Genomic DNA, 14,821 nt, shown 5'->3' with positions numbered 1-14,821 from the left:
TCAATAACAACATACAACACTATAATATTCAAAAGCTTGATGTAAATAATATAAAATGTAACAAATAAATGTAACTAACAAATGTAGCAAACAGTGCTGTTCTTTCAATTTATCCCCCCTAAAATAACTGGAAAAAATATTCTCCGCTCTTTTCAACATTAATAATAATAAAGTTTTTTTTTAGAAAAGGATTTCTGAAGGAATAATGATGCCAAACAATTTGTTTGAAAGTAAGCTTTGATTGTTTCTAATAAACTGTTAAACTGCACTCGCAAGTGGAACTATTTATTTTGTGGGATAATGAAATATATTCTTAAACTACAAACATAAAATTATATAGATTTATTTTGTTCTCACATTCTTTCTTGTAACTCCTCACTCACAGTGGCACAGCTGAATGAGAGGCTCATTATACAGCTCATTATGCAGGCCTTTGTCTTCTAAGGTGTAAATCACAATGATATTCATGATAGTTGACGCCTACTCGCATATGACTTTTACCAACAAAAAGTGTCCTAGAAAATTTAAATCAATATATTGTTTTCTGTGAATGAATAAGATGATTTTCACATAATTTACAAAGAAAACTTCTAGGTTACAAGCTCCAGTTCTCCACAATCCCGGGAACCAATGTTCTGTATGTGTTTTATGGCCTTATTCAAGTGATTTAACATTTTTAGTTTTTTACTAACCATGAACAGTGGTGGACAGTAACGGAGTAGCTTTACTTCGTTACTGTACTTAAGTACACTTTTCAAGTATCTGTACTTTACTGGAGTAGTTTTATTTTGAGTAACTTTTACTTTTACTTCACTACATTCCAAAGCATAAAATCGTACTTTTTACTTCACTACATTTCATAAAATATATCGTTACTCCCTATAATATATCACGTGCTCCGACACGCAGAAGCGGTGTTTGATTCATCATGAACGAACTGAGTCTTTTCAAAATAAACTTTTAAATCGGATCGCGAATCGCACCAAACGATTCGTTTAGGAATTAGAATGATCCGATTGTAGCTATTCTGGAGTCGACCACTCACTGATTCAAATGAACCGTTTAGTGCGAGTCTCCAGAAGTAAGAACCGGGAGATCTTGTGAGCGCGCGTGCGTCTGATGTTGCTAAAAGTAAGTTATTAATGTCGAAATTTAGGATTAATTATTGTAACTGAAAATCATATTTAGGTCAAAATTTACAGTTGAACTAAATCTGCTGTAAAGAGTGATCTGTTTAAGCACAACTGAAATGCTCGAGTGCAGACGATGCAGACACATCAATCAGCGTCTCTGTGTTTTAGGTAACAAAAAGCCTTTAAACTAACACAGATTATATAAAATAACTTGTGCATGTTCAAATTCCCCGCTGCCGTAATATTAACAGTTTTATTCAAATGCGACCATGTCCTATGTGACGTCCGTTTTTATATTGTTTATCAACAGTAACGTTATAGATATGTATATTGTTTGGATTAACTAGACGAGTAGACAGACATAAATGTACTGAAAATAAGTAAATAAATATTGTTAGCTTATGCTGTCTTCCTAACAAGCTTGCTGGTGCTAACTTGAGGTCATCTTTTATAAATAATGTCCAAATATTTTTATTCAACCAACTATATATATATATAGGGAGAAAAGAAAAGATGTGTTGTTCAGAACATGGTAACTACAGTAATTATCAAAGAGGGGAAGAGATGCACCCCGTTTGGCCAGGGGTGTTTTTACACCACAGACAAGATTTGAGAAGGAAAAAATAATTATGAAAATATAATTATATTTTCCTTAAAATGTTCTTCCTAACTTCAGGCCTTATTATCATCTCATATATAACTGTGATGTTCTGTAAAACAACAAACTTTAAAATACTTTGTTCTTACTGGTGAAAATCAGATGGTCAGCTCTGTTTTCTCTCAGGTACATCACAGTGTAAGCTTCACAGTGAACATTACTCTCATCAGTGTAGTCCATATCAACAACAAAAATATATCTTGACTCCATATAGTGGTTATTTTGGAAAAAATACCAGGTATTTTGAGCAGTAGGATTATATAAAAAAAAAAGTGCTAATATAAAATTAAATTAAGTAGCCTATATAAAATTTCAAACATCTGTCTTTCAGTACATTTTTACTTAAGTACATAAAAAATTGAGTACTTTTGTACTTTCACTTGAGTAGAATTGAAAAAGGAGTACTTTTACTGGAGTAATATTTTACTATATGTATCTGTACTTTTACTCAAGTACTTGATTTGTGTACTTCGTCCACCACTGACCACGAACAAGATTTTTTTTCTCAAACACAATGTACATGCATGCTACTCACATATTATTATAGCCCAGTTTGTACTGATTACAGTGAGATTAGACTTTTACATGATTATAAGCAACTGAAAAAAGCACAAATGTGTCAGGGCATGACAAAACTTCTCCAGGCCCAAAACTAAGCTGCTCATATTCTCAGTCACGCTAAGCGTTCGGCCCACATCACCTCTATTCTAGCTGATCTGCTTTGGCTACCAGTGGCCTTTCGTATTAAGTTTAAAATTCTCCTGCTTGCTTCTAAAGTTTTGTATGGTCTGGCAATCTGCTCCTTCCCTATTCCCTAGTCCTCTGATCCTCGTCTTCTCACCGTCCCTTAGCATTGCTTCTAGACATGGACCTGTTTGAGATTCTGATGGTATGATAACCTTAGATAATAATATCACAGTTGCAGATCTAAAATGTTATTTTTAAATGTCTGGGGTAAAGACATTGAACAATGTATTTTATTTTAACCCTCTGGAGTCTAAGGGTATTTTTGGGGCCTGGAGAAGTTTTGTCATGCCCTGATATTTGTGATTTTTTCAGTTTCTTATAAATATCTAAATGGGTAAAGTCTAATATCACTGTAATCAGCACAAACTGGGCTATAATAATATGTGAAATGCATGCATGTACATGATTGTATTTGAGAAAAAAAAAATCTTATGCATGGTTAGTGAAAAACTAAAAATGTTAAATCACTTGAATAAGGCCATAAAACACATACAGAACATTGGTTCCCGGACTGTTGAGAACTGGAGCTTGTAGCCTAGAATTTTTCTGCGTAAATTATGTGAAAATCATCTTGTTTACTCATTCACAGAAAACAATATATTGATTTAAATTTTCTAAGACACTTTTTGATGGTAAAAGTCATATGCGAGTAGGTGCAACTATCATGAATATCATTGTGATTTACACCTGAGAAGACAAAGGCCTGCATAATGAGCTGTATAATGAGCCTCTCATTCAGCTGTGTCACTGAGTGAGGAGTTACAAGAAAGAATGTGAGAACAAAATAAATCTATATAATTTTATGTTTGTAGTTTATTAAGAATATATTTAATTATCCCACAACATAATGTAATATCCACATGGGGGAGCAGTTAAACCGTTTATTAGGGACAATCAAAGCTTACTTTCAAACACATTTTTTGCCATCCTTACTGCAGTCACACAATCCTTCAGAAATCCTTTTAATCTTATTTTCTACCAAAAAAAAAAACCATTTAATATTATCATCATTATTATTTTTAGCATTATTAATGTTGAAAAGAGCTGAGAATATTTTTCTGGGTTTTTAGGGGGGATAAATTGAAAGAACTGCATTGTTTTTACATTTGTTAGAGTTATCTCTATTTGTCACATTTATATTATTTACATCAAGCTTTTGAATGGTATAGTATTGTATATTGTTATTGGAACTTCATAATGTTTCACTTTATTATACTTTTAGTCAGGAATTACAGTTTGGAAAAAGTATTTGGAAAAAGTCTAACTAGTAAAATGTTTACACATTATGTGAAAACTAGTACAAATAAATAAAAAGAGACTTACTCATGTTTATGATCTCTGCTGAATAAAGTGCTTCATTCTTTTTTCTGAGAAAATCCATTTCTCAAATCCTCAACCACATCACATCTTTTTGGAGTGGTTGTCTTATTCCTCTCATCGCGAAGCAAACAGTAAAATAAAATAAAAACTTGAACAATCTCGCTGCTTTTTCTTCTGTGTGGGTGTATTCAAGCCGCTCGCTTCAGTTTGAATCTGAATAGCGCGTTAAGCACGGGGGCGTGGTCACATTAGATATAATGAGCGGAGATATGAAAAATAGACATCGCGTTGTTTTCATATGGATTACTTTATCTCAGAATATCTGTTTTCGGCGGCACTTGTTTAGTTTAAAAATAGTCATTCCAGGCTTTCTATAGATATCTCTCTCATGTCTCTTTGTTGAGTATTCACGGAGTTAAACTTCATTTTAAATGACGTGTTTGTACATGACGATCGGTGCATACAAAGGCTGCAGACAGCGCACCTTGTTTGTTATCTTTATTTTATAAGTGCACAAAGGTGTTTTGTTATTATGTCTGTATCCAAAAAAAAGTAGACCCTTTACAGATTCGATTGATGTATTGCTCTTATCTGTACGATTAAAACTGAGAGTGTAATTTAAGTTCTTTTCCGGGTTATCCAGAGAAAATGACTCAAAACGCATATATACGTTAATCGACTTCAAAGGGTTAAAGAAACATATAGAATGTTTTGGAAGAGTACATGTGAGGCTAAAAAATTTAAATAATTAAATTAAATTAATCTTAAGTGCAGTCACTTAAGTGATCCTAAAACTGCAGCTCAACAATATTCAGAACAAACAATTTTCTGTAAAAAAATAAATAAAAATGCCGTCACTTAAGTGAGACTAGACCTGCAGCTCAATAAATCAAAAATATAATAAAAACAATTTCTGTAAAAAACAAAAACAAAAATGCAGTCATTTTGCAGCTCAACAAAGTTTTTGGAGACATGCTCGCTTTCTACACATGCATCTTTCGGTTCTAGTTATGATGCAGGAATGTTCACCTCCTCTGGATTAAATTTGGAGCAGAGAGGTACAAGGATGTGTGCACATACACACAAAGAGAGAGAGAGTGTCTCTCACACACACACACACACACCACAGTCTTCTCCGTACAACAGTCTTGTAAATGTTGTGATCTTGAACAGATGTAAACAATCGCAGGAGGCTTTAAAAGTATAGACATGATGCCTGCTAAATTTAATTATTGTACTAAATTGGAGAAAAGTACAGTACGTACTTTAGACTGCTATTACCCATTCTGTGAAGTAACGTGAGGGAGGTAAGTAGTTGACGTTAGCTAGTTAATTAGCCTGGGTAGCAAGCCAAATCATATTTATTTCGACACTGAAACAAATGGCAGGTGGTTGAAAGAGGGAGAAGTGAACATGACACAGATATAGTTTTAGTCGACCCGGTAGTATTTGTTTTTCGCGATCGCTGCTTAAATGTCATCTGTACAGAACATGGTTAGTCTACCTTACCTGAAAAGTTCAGGGATTGACCTCCTTCGGCTGTCATCCCCCACACAGGTGACTCTCACTGACTGCTCACACCAACAGGAGGACGACTCTGTCTTATATTGTCTTATCTATACATTACTCTCTGGATGTCTGATGTTCACTTTACTTTCTGTAAACATTACATTTCTGATGTTTATTGTAAAGTACCCTTGAGCTCTGGAAAGGTGCTATATAAATACAAATTACTATTATTATTATTATTATTATTATTACCACCTCAATTAAATTCTAAAAACTGTAAGCATAATTAATATCTATTGACACCATCATGACCAGTGATAACAGTTAACCGTTATTATCAGTTCACATCATTTAGCACATGTATTTTGGTAGCACCTGCTGGTTGACTCTACAAGAACACCCCAAAAAATAAATACACCCATAATTTGAACTCAAATATCTACATATAAGTATCCAGACCCACGGCCAGCTGTATCTCACCCTGCACAAAAACTGAGCTTGGATTCAGTTGTTCATGATAAAATAAGATCAGATGTAGAGAATAGTCCGAATACATCACTCTCTAGCTAACACTGAAACAAAACAGTGCCTCTAATCTAAAGACACTCATTAAGAGCAGAAAACATGCTCCAGCTTATACAGAAATCATATTTCACAATAACTGTAAGATGACAGATGTTCTCACCTCAGCTGTGAGATGTGCTGCAGACACTGAAGGAAACTCATCAGGTCTCTCTCTTCCTCTGAACATCCCATCAGCTCGACTGGTTTCTTCTCTGTCTGGAGCTTCAGCACTTCCAGGAGGACGGAGATCCTTCTCTTTGAGAGATCGATGATCCAGACGTCAGGTGACTGGAAAACTGACTGTAATGCTGGAAGAAAACTCCTGCCTGTTTGAGTCTCATAGTTCTTCACACGAGAGCATAGATCCAGCAGGAAATCACTCTGAACCTCAGCATCATAACCATCTCTCTCTTTATCAAAAGGGAAGGTTTTGTAGCTGCACACAGATGACAGCAGAGAGGAGAATCGTGTTCCTGTATCTCTGTCAGTTTCTACTGCAGCAACACAGAGCTTCAGCAGGAATATGACTCCAGACATCCTTGCTTCTTTATTATCACTGAACCAGAACCTGATAATATACAATCAAGAACAAAACACTTCATTAATTTGAGACAATTTTAATTAAAACACTACTTCACACATCAGACACAAATAATTCAACGAGAAGACCCCGAAGACCCCATCTCCACTTTGATATTCAGTTCTCAGAAGAGTGGAAGTCATCAGGTGTTCATTAACGAGAGAGAGAAAGAGAAATACAGTATGGTGAGCACTTTCACTCACGGCCAGCTGTATCTCACCCTGCACAAAAACTGAGCTTGGATTCATGTGTTCATGAAAAAATAAGATCAGATCCGAATACATCACTCTCTAGCTAACACTGAAACAAAACAGAGCCTCTAATCTAAAGACACTCATTAAGACAAGAAAACATGCTCCAGCTTATACAGAAATCATATTTCACAATAACTGTAAGATGACAGATGTTCTCACCTCAGTCGTGAGATGTGTTTCAGACACTGAAGGAAACTCATCACGTCTCTCTCTTCCTCTGAACATCTTCTCAGCTTCACTGGTTTCTTCTCTGTCTGGAGCTTCAGCACTTCCAGGAGGACGGAGCTCTTTCTCTCTGAGAGATCTATGATCCATTCATCAGGTGACTGGAAAACTGACTGTAATCCTGGAAGAAAACTCCTGCCTGTTTGAGTCTCATATTTCTTCACACGAGAGCACAGATCCAGCAGGAAATCATAATCATAAAATATGTCAGTCCATCCATAACCAGGAGAACAGACTGATGCTAACTGTTCCAGCATCTGTTCTCCTGTCTGTGTCTCAATCTCTGCTGCTTTCATGAAGAGACTCAGAAAAAATCTGCTTTCACTCAGATTAGAGAAACTGTAACAAAATTAAAATGAGAAAATTAAAATTAAAAACTCATTACAGCTACAATGTGATTAAATAATGCAAATTAATAATACACAGTGTTGTTTTCTGTTTTTCAGCTACCATTAAACACTTTTTTAATAAAATTTTAAATGTCAATAATGAATTTACAGTTTTGATAACTGTTCAAACCTTAAATAATGGCATCAGATACAACACAGACGGACAACGTACACAAGTCTTCTTATTGAAGGGACAGTAAAGGAATAAGTTTCATGAGACCCAGCAAAGCAGAAGTGTAATTAAGAACGTAATTAAATCCTTAATTTTAATCTAAAATGGGATAAACTGACACAATCAGTTCAATTCAATACAATCACGTAAATAGTTTAAATTGTACTCTGTTTTAAAGTCACATTTCTTTTCATAAATTTATATTTACTGCTTGTAATATGGAATTTTTCATACACATGTAGGCGATGAATTGTGTGAATTAAAAAAATAATAATTATATTCACTGCAAAGACAAATTACAAATATTTTACCCGATATTTAAGCATTTAAACATAATCGGATATCGGTTTTGTAAAATCAGATTCACAGATGAACGCCGCCATCTTGAGGATGTTTTGAGAATTGCGCTCAGGGTCGCCATTGCAGCACGTCTGAGGGGAGACAAGACAACGGTGTGCAGGTACTTGATTTGCTGCAGTTAGTAAACTTCATTTAACATAACAGCCAGTTAGGCACAAATTAGATGCATTACATAAATGCATGAAATGTAGTTTATGCAGCTTGGCTCTAAGAAATAGAGACTTACTCACAGAGTCATGTTAAATAATCCATCAAGTCCAGTCCCAATATAGACGTAACAGTCTTGTGAAGTCAGAGTCACACAGATAATCCATAAATATCATCTCCGAATAAAGACATAACTTTGCATGAGTTAAACACAGCCATGAATGGGCTGAATTGAATTATCTCTCGGTTGTAAATTTGCTCATCATTAATCTTGTGAAGCTGTTTCATATTGCTGTTCACTCATGGGTTGATGTGTTTGTTGCTCAGGAAATTCTCTAGTACGGCCAACGCATGCAACTTTTAACAAGATTCACTTGTTTAAAGCACCCTAAATTGTATTAACATTTATTATATAACCATTATTTTGCTAATAAACTAAATACAAAAAATTAATTAATCGCCGCAAGTGATCACAGTTGGAGTATAGTTCTGTGTAACTGCACAGATAAACCGCGCTGTCAGCAGGCATTTCATAATCCAGGAGGACAAAACATTATTAATATTTTTTATAACATCCCAGTTGAGAAACGCAATAAAATACCATGCTTTTTATATTTCAATATTCCAGAGAATATTATTAAGTGAATTAACATTATCCAGTGAATTATTCATTACTCTGTAGCTATAGAGCATCAGTCCCACCCACAGCTGATGCCGGAAGTAAAAATTCAATACAATTTCTGCATTGACAGTTGGGGTATAAGCCATAAAAACGTAACATACATGGTAGACTTAAAACCAGCTACGGCTGTACTAAGCGATAGTATATGCTCATATAAACGCAAAAGGATCATGGGGCACTAACCTTGTTTTAAGATAAATGACTTTTATTCGCAATGTTTTGGATAAGTACTTCATTACTCACAATCCTGAACAATCCCACAATCCCACAGTGATGCATCTGATTGGTGGAACTCTGGTTAAACCCTGCGAATGTCCGTGAAGACTGAAGATCATTAATAAAAAAAATAAAATAAAAAAACCTGTGTTGCGTTTTTGCACGGTAGACTTATCAGTGCAATCGTGTGCTCATTGGCTGCCATGATGGCTTTTTTTCAAGGAGGTAAACAAAAGTGTTCAAAGAGGTGAAAACCACTTCAGATCGGATCATGTAGTTGAGTGTAGCGTGTCCGAGGGTCAGCTTGTGGGTTTTGAAAGGGCCAGCATGAGGGAGAAGACCTACAAAGTTTTGGTGAGTCTGACAGGGAGGTTGGTAATGTTAGTTAGCATTATCGTCCACTTTAGCTAGGCTAATTGTAGCCTTCATATGGTATGGGTCATATCAAGCATTTTATGATGCCACGGTCAAAACAATATTTAGCCAAGGCATACCTCTTCATGCATTTACTGAACATTTGTGTAATAATTCATGGCAACAACGTGTCGACGACTGAGCGATGATTGCAGTCAGGTACAAAGCACTGCATCATGTTGCTGACGTTATCGTTAACCGCTTTCACACACACACAAAATATGTAAAATACACAATGATAAATATAAAAATCAATACACAATACTTATATAAAACACTTTATTTACACGATTAATACTGAAAGAACTGCTATTACTACATTCGCTATATAAAATAAAATTCACTGGAGGATAAAGTTCGCATGGCCGTCATCAGATCTGGAAGTCGCTCAAAAGGCTCGTTAGCGGTTGGGGCTTCAGTCGAATTCAGTGAGGCGCGGTGGTTTATGGGATGAGTAGTTCTTTCGCTCGAAATGAAAGTATGTACACAGTCTTGTACCTTTGACTTTTTTTGGATTTTCTCTTACTTTTTTCACTCGAAATGATATGTTGGAAGCCGTAGCTGGTTATCCTCAGACATGCTCTAAAACTCTTTAGATACGGATTTTCCCGAAAGTCAATGGGAGAAATGAATGGGAAATTTACTTCCGGCACCAAAGCTCTCTCGGGCTGTGGGCGGGACTGTGATGCTCTATAGACCCCTTAATTGCCTACAACACTGTGACGTCACTGTTCTAGCTGGAGGCAAAACGTAAGGCAGAACTCATAGCAGGTGCGCTAAAAGTTTGAGATTTTGACTTTAAAATGTCTTCTTGTTGTGTTTTTGGCTGCCAGAATAAAAGGAACAGCACTTTTGTTTCAAATCTAAAGTTTTACCAGATACCGGCAGACATTCCTTCACAGAAATCAAGAAGACAATTGTGGTTGAATGCAATACGGCGTACAGACTGGACGGAGATGATCATAAATAATGCTTGTGTTTGCAGTGCACATTTCATATCAGGTTAAATAATCTATGCATATGAACTGGTGCGTTGGTTTTATCTAGTAAATCAGCAAGTTTCTGTTTTATAGGTGAAAAGTCGCCAACCTTAATTTCACTGGGCCTTGTTCGTCAGTAGTTGTGTGTGTGTGGGATGTGAAATGCTGAAAACTGTGAAAAGTCTCAAATTCCAAATGAACCGAACAAGATCGACTCGAACTACATGTCAATTAATGCTAGCGTGTCACCCGATCCACATATGCATGGATTCCTTTTTGCATGAGCAATTTATGATATATTAATGCAGAACAGAAAATTTTTTATTCGCAAACATGTCTGTATATGTACAAATCGCTGCACATCATTTAATCCCTAATCAAATTAAAAGGCATTTGTTTGTGGTTCATAAAATACATGTATAAAACTGGATGTAGTACAATGATATTTTTGCTTGCATTATTAATAATTTTGAGTCCAACTTCATCCCATACTTTTCTTTTAGGTGATTTTGGGGGAATGCTCCATAGACCTTTTGGTTAGATGAGGGGGCATTAGATATTATTGGTTAAATATAACAAATAGTTCTGTTTGGTTGGTCCAAATTATACAGCTTTTAACTTATTTTTGGACCTCAAGAAGTGCCTTGAACAGCTGATCATAGCTGTATATGGATAGCCATTTTAAATAAATTTAGTAGAAGAGCTACTGAAAGCGATTTTTTTGTGCTGCAAATCCATTTTTCCTTTGCTGAAATTTCCACGTCTTCATGGAGAGAGAGCACGTCATGGTTGCTTAGCAACGGCAGATGCCTCATAAGCGCAAGTGCCCAAGCGCTTTGGAAAGAAGGAGAAAGCGACGCGCCTAGCGTTTTCCATGCGTTTCTAGGCTCAACTTGTGAACAGCCCCTATAAATGCATCCTAAATTCAGAATAATTAGTAATGTATAATTATTCACAGTATTTAGCAGTGCCCACGATAACAATATTTTGCATATTCATTACCGCGATATATCGTATTACCGAATACCAGCACATGTCTAAATTAATTATCTTGAAACAAACAATCCTTTCTAATTCAATTTAATTCTAATTTCGAAATCTTGTCGGTTAACAGTTAATAATCGGTTAAGAAGCGGTTACCATTGTCAGTTAGGAAAAATAACTGAAATAAACATCCCTAGTTAACAGTTAACCATTATTGTCAGCAACATCATTTAGCACATGTACTTTGGTAGCATCTGCTCATTGAATCTACAAGAACACCCCATAAATACACCCATAATTTGAACTCAAATATCTACATATAAGTATCCAGACCCACGGCCAGCTGTATCTCACCCTGCACAAAAACTGAGCTTGGATTCAGTTGTTCATGATAAAATAAGATCAGATGTAGAGAATAGTCCGAATACATCACTCTCTAGCTAACACTGAAACAAAACTGAGCCTAAGGGAAATCGTGGCCTAATGGTTAGAGGGTTGGACTCCCAATCGAAGGGTTGTGGGTTCTAGTCTCGGGCCGGCAGGAATTGTGGGTGGGGGTAGTGCATGTACAGTTCTCTCTCCACCTTCAATACCACGACTGAGGTGCCCTTGAGCAAGGCATCGAACCCCCAACTGCTCCCCGGACGCCGCAGCATAAATGGCTGCCCACTGCTCCGGGTGTGTGCTCACAGTGTGTGTGTGTGTGTTCACTGCTCTGTGCATGTGCATTTCGGATGGGTTAAATGCAGAGCATGAATTCTGAGTATGGGTCACCGTACTTGGCTGAATGTCACGTCACTTTCACTCTAATCTAAAGACACTCATTAAGACAAGAAAACATGCTCCAGCTTATGCAGAAATCATATTTCACAATAACTGTAAGATGACAGATGTTCTCACCTCAGCTCCGAGATGTGCTGCAGACACTGAAGGAAACTCTTTACGTCACTCTCTTCCTCTGAACATATCAGCTTCACTGGTTTCTTCTCTGTCTGGAGCTTCAGCACTTCCAGGAGGACAGAGCTCTTTCTCTTTGAGAGATCTATGAACCTGACATCATCAGGTAACTGGAAAAATGACTGTAATGCTGGAAGAAAACTCCTGCCTGTTTGAGTCTCATAGTTCTTCACATGAGAGCACAGATCCAGCAAAGCATTGCATTTTTCTGAGTTGTATCGTCCTCTCACCTCAAGAAGTTTGCATTCGCAGTGAGATGTTTTATGGAAAAATTCTACAAAGAACGTGATTTGCTTCAGCAGTTCTTTACAAGTCTTTAACCTGCAACAAAGAAATCAAACATAAGAGCAGGTACTGAATGACTTTTTTTTTTAGGATTATGTCCACCAAAAAATGCTACATTTCTAGGGAGACATGGATGCTAACTGCAGCTGTCAATTTTTACAGTTTAACTCACAAATACAAGTATTAAAATGCAGATTTTTCAAATTTAATCAAATATGCCCCTTTTCAACAATATTGTGGTCAAACAAACAAAACTAATTTGAATCATTACAAAACCATATCAAATCTCTCAAAAATCAGACAATTATGTTTGATAAAACTTCTTGCCATAATGTGTTGCTATGCTTTGTGTCTTGCTTCAGCAAGAATTTTAATTTGGTTTATTACAAATAACTTATTTGTACACGGGGTGCACAGCATCTTATTCACTAAGCTAAATGCAACAGAAAGCATCATAACTCACTGACCTAACAACATTCACACAGTACAAGATGAGAAAGACAGGCTGACCACTCAATACACATGTGAGAAAATAGGCTGATGTTTATTTTATATGTTTATATATTACATATTGTAAAAAGGGGCATAATAGATCCCCTTTAAAGCACTACAGCTTCGAGTACCTGATGTTTGGTGAGCAGCTGAGCAGCATGATCATCCCTACATCAGTCACGTCACAGTCGTCCAGATTCAGATAAACCTCTTTATCTCTGGACTGACCGATCACGTAAGAGAGAGCACAACTCTGATGAGGATCGAGATCCACTTCTGGTTCAATCTGATGGTTCATCTTCTCCAGGAACATGAAGCAGGCTTTAGGAGACTGGAGCTCATACAAGCACTGACACACATAGAGAAGATCAAACTCTTCACTCTGAGGTTGAAGAAGCGTGTCCACAAGCTTCTCAATCAGCCAATCAGATGTTTTCTGTATCTGATCTTCTGGGAAGAGACACTTGAGGAGTCTGGTGTTGTGTTCACTCAGAAGTCCACATAAGAAAGGAAGAACATGTCTCATGTGTTTATGCTCCTCAGTCTGACAGAGCTGTAGGACTTTCTCAATTTCATCTGGATGTCCAAGAAGCCACAAACCCGAGAAGAATTCCTGCATGGTGTTGTGGAGAAACGCACAGTGTGTAGTTGCAGATGTTGGCGAGTCTGTTGTTGTAATAATTTTCAGAAAAGCATGACAAATGTCCGCCTCATCACTGCTAAAATCTGGAAGGTTCAGGCACTTCTGCATAGTGCCATCGAAAGCGTTTTCCATCAATCTATGAATCTGATCCTTCTTCTCTTTTAGGTACTTATCAATTTGCTTATTTTGTTTATTTCCATGTTTCTTCACAGCAAGACGGAAAATGTGGATGTAGATTTCAGTGACTGTGTGATGATGGTTGCATTCAGTGACATTTTTAAACTTAATGAAGTCTACAATCAGAGATGCATACATTGGCACATGGCTAAGACTGAACAGCTCTTGATTCTTCAAAACAGCTTCTAGAAGAACAGGATCACGACCCAACATCTTCTGATAGTAAGTTCTGACAGACTCTTCACTGAATCCTTGTACATACACGGTCCGTGTCGGCCAGTCAGAGAACAGTGGATCATCTTCCTGCTCTGATCTGCATGTGATCACAATCTTGGCATCTGGCAGGAGCTCGTGCGTCATTATCTTCCATAAGATGGATTTTTCTTCAAAAATAGTCACACCATCAAACACAACGACAACATTCTCAGAGTTTTCCTCAATATCTTGAAATATGTCTTTTTTGTCTTCTTCTATTGGTTTTGAATAGACCTCAAACAAGAGAGATTCCAAGCTGGCAACACTACTGTGGGCTAAAACACTCTGATCAAAGTAAAACATGTAGTCTATCTGTCTGCCACCCTTCTCTGCCCAAAGACGCAGCATTTCCTGGACAACTGAAGTCTTTCCTACTCCAGGTTTGCCGATGATGAGGATGTTCTTGTCCGGCCATCTCAGGAGGTCCTCAGGTGATAACGCTTGTCCCTCGTTAGGATTGTAAACTCTCAGCTTCTTGGGCCGTAGTTTTTTAAATTTTTTGTTTTTCAGTTTTATTTTGTATTGTGTGTGTATGACAGAGTCAGTCTTTATAACAAGAGGTGTAAAACTGAAGTTTCCTTGCACCTTGTCACCCAGATATTTGCTTTGGTCCTTCAGGATACTTTTTGCTTTCACCCTGAGCTGTGTCTGGTAGATTTGACAGGGCTTTGTACCTAA

General features: G+C 36.8%; 1 protein-coding gene across 9 annotated transcripts in view; it reads right to left on the bottom strand.

The window, feature by feature from the left end:
- LOC113107869 (uncharacterized) overlaps positions 1-14,821 on the bottom strand; it is a 115,288-nt gene that overhangs the window by 98,488 nt on the left and 1,979 nt on the right. For all 9 annotated transcript variants that reach the window (XM_026270661.1, XM_026270663.1, XM_026270670.1 and 6 more), the window contains exons 3-6: positions 13,200-14,817; positions 12,235-12,612; positions 6,925-7,329; positions 6,053-6,499 (exon numbers count right to left, since the gene is read on the bottom strand). In XM_026270661.1, the coding sequence (XP_026126446.1) occupies positions 6,053-6,499; positions 6,925-7,329; positions 12,235-12,612; positions 13,200-14,817 (2,848 nt within the window). The remainder of the gene's footprint in view (positions 1-6,052; positions 6,500-6,924; positions 7,330-12,234; positions 12,613-13,199; positions 14,818-14,821) is intronic.

This window comes from Carassius auratus, chromosome 8 (genome assembly GCF_003368295.1).
Source record: "Carassius auratus strain Wakin chromosome 8, ASM336829v1, whole genome shotgun sequence".
In the NCBI taxonomy this organism is placed as follows: Eukaryota; Metazoa; Chordata; class Actinopteri; order Cypriniformes; family Cyprinidae; genus Carassius; species Carassius auratus.
The sequence above is the reverse complement of the archived record's forward strand: the minus strand, read 5'-3'. Positions and strand labels throughout refer to the sequence as shown.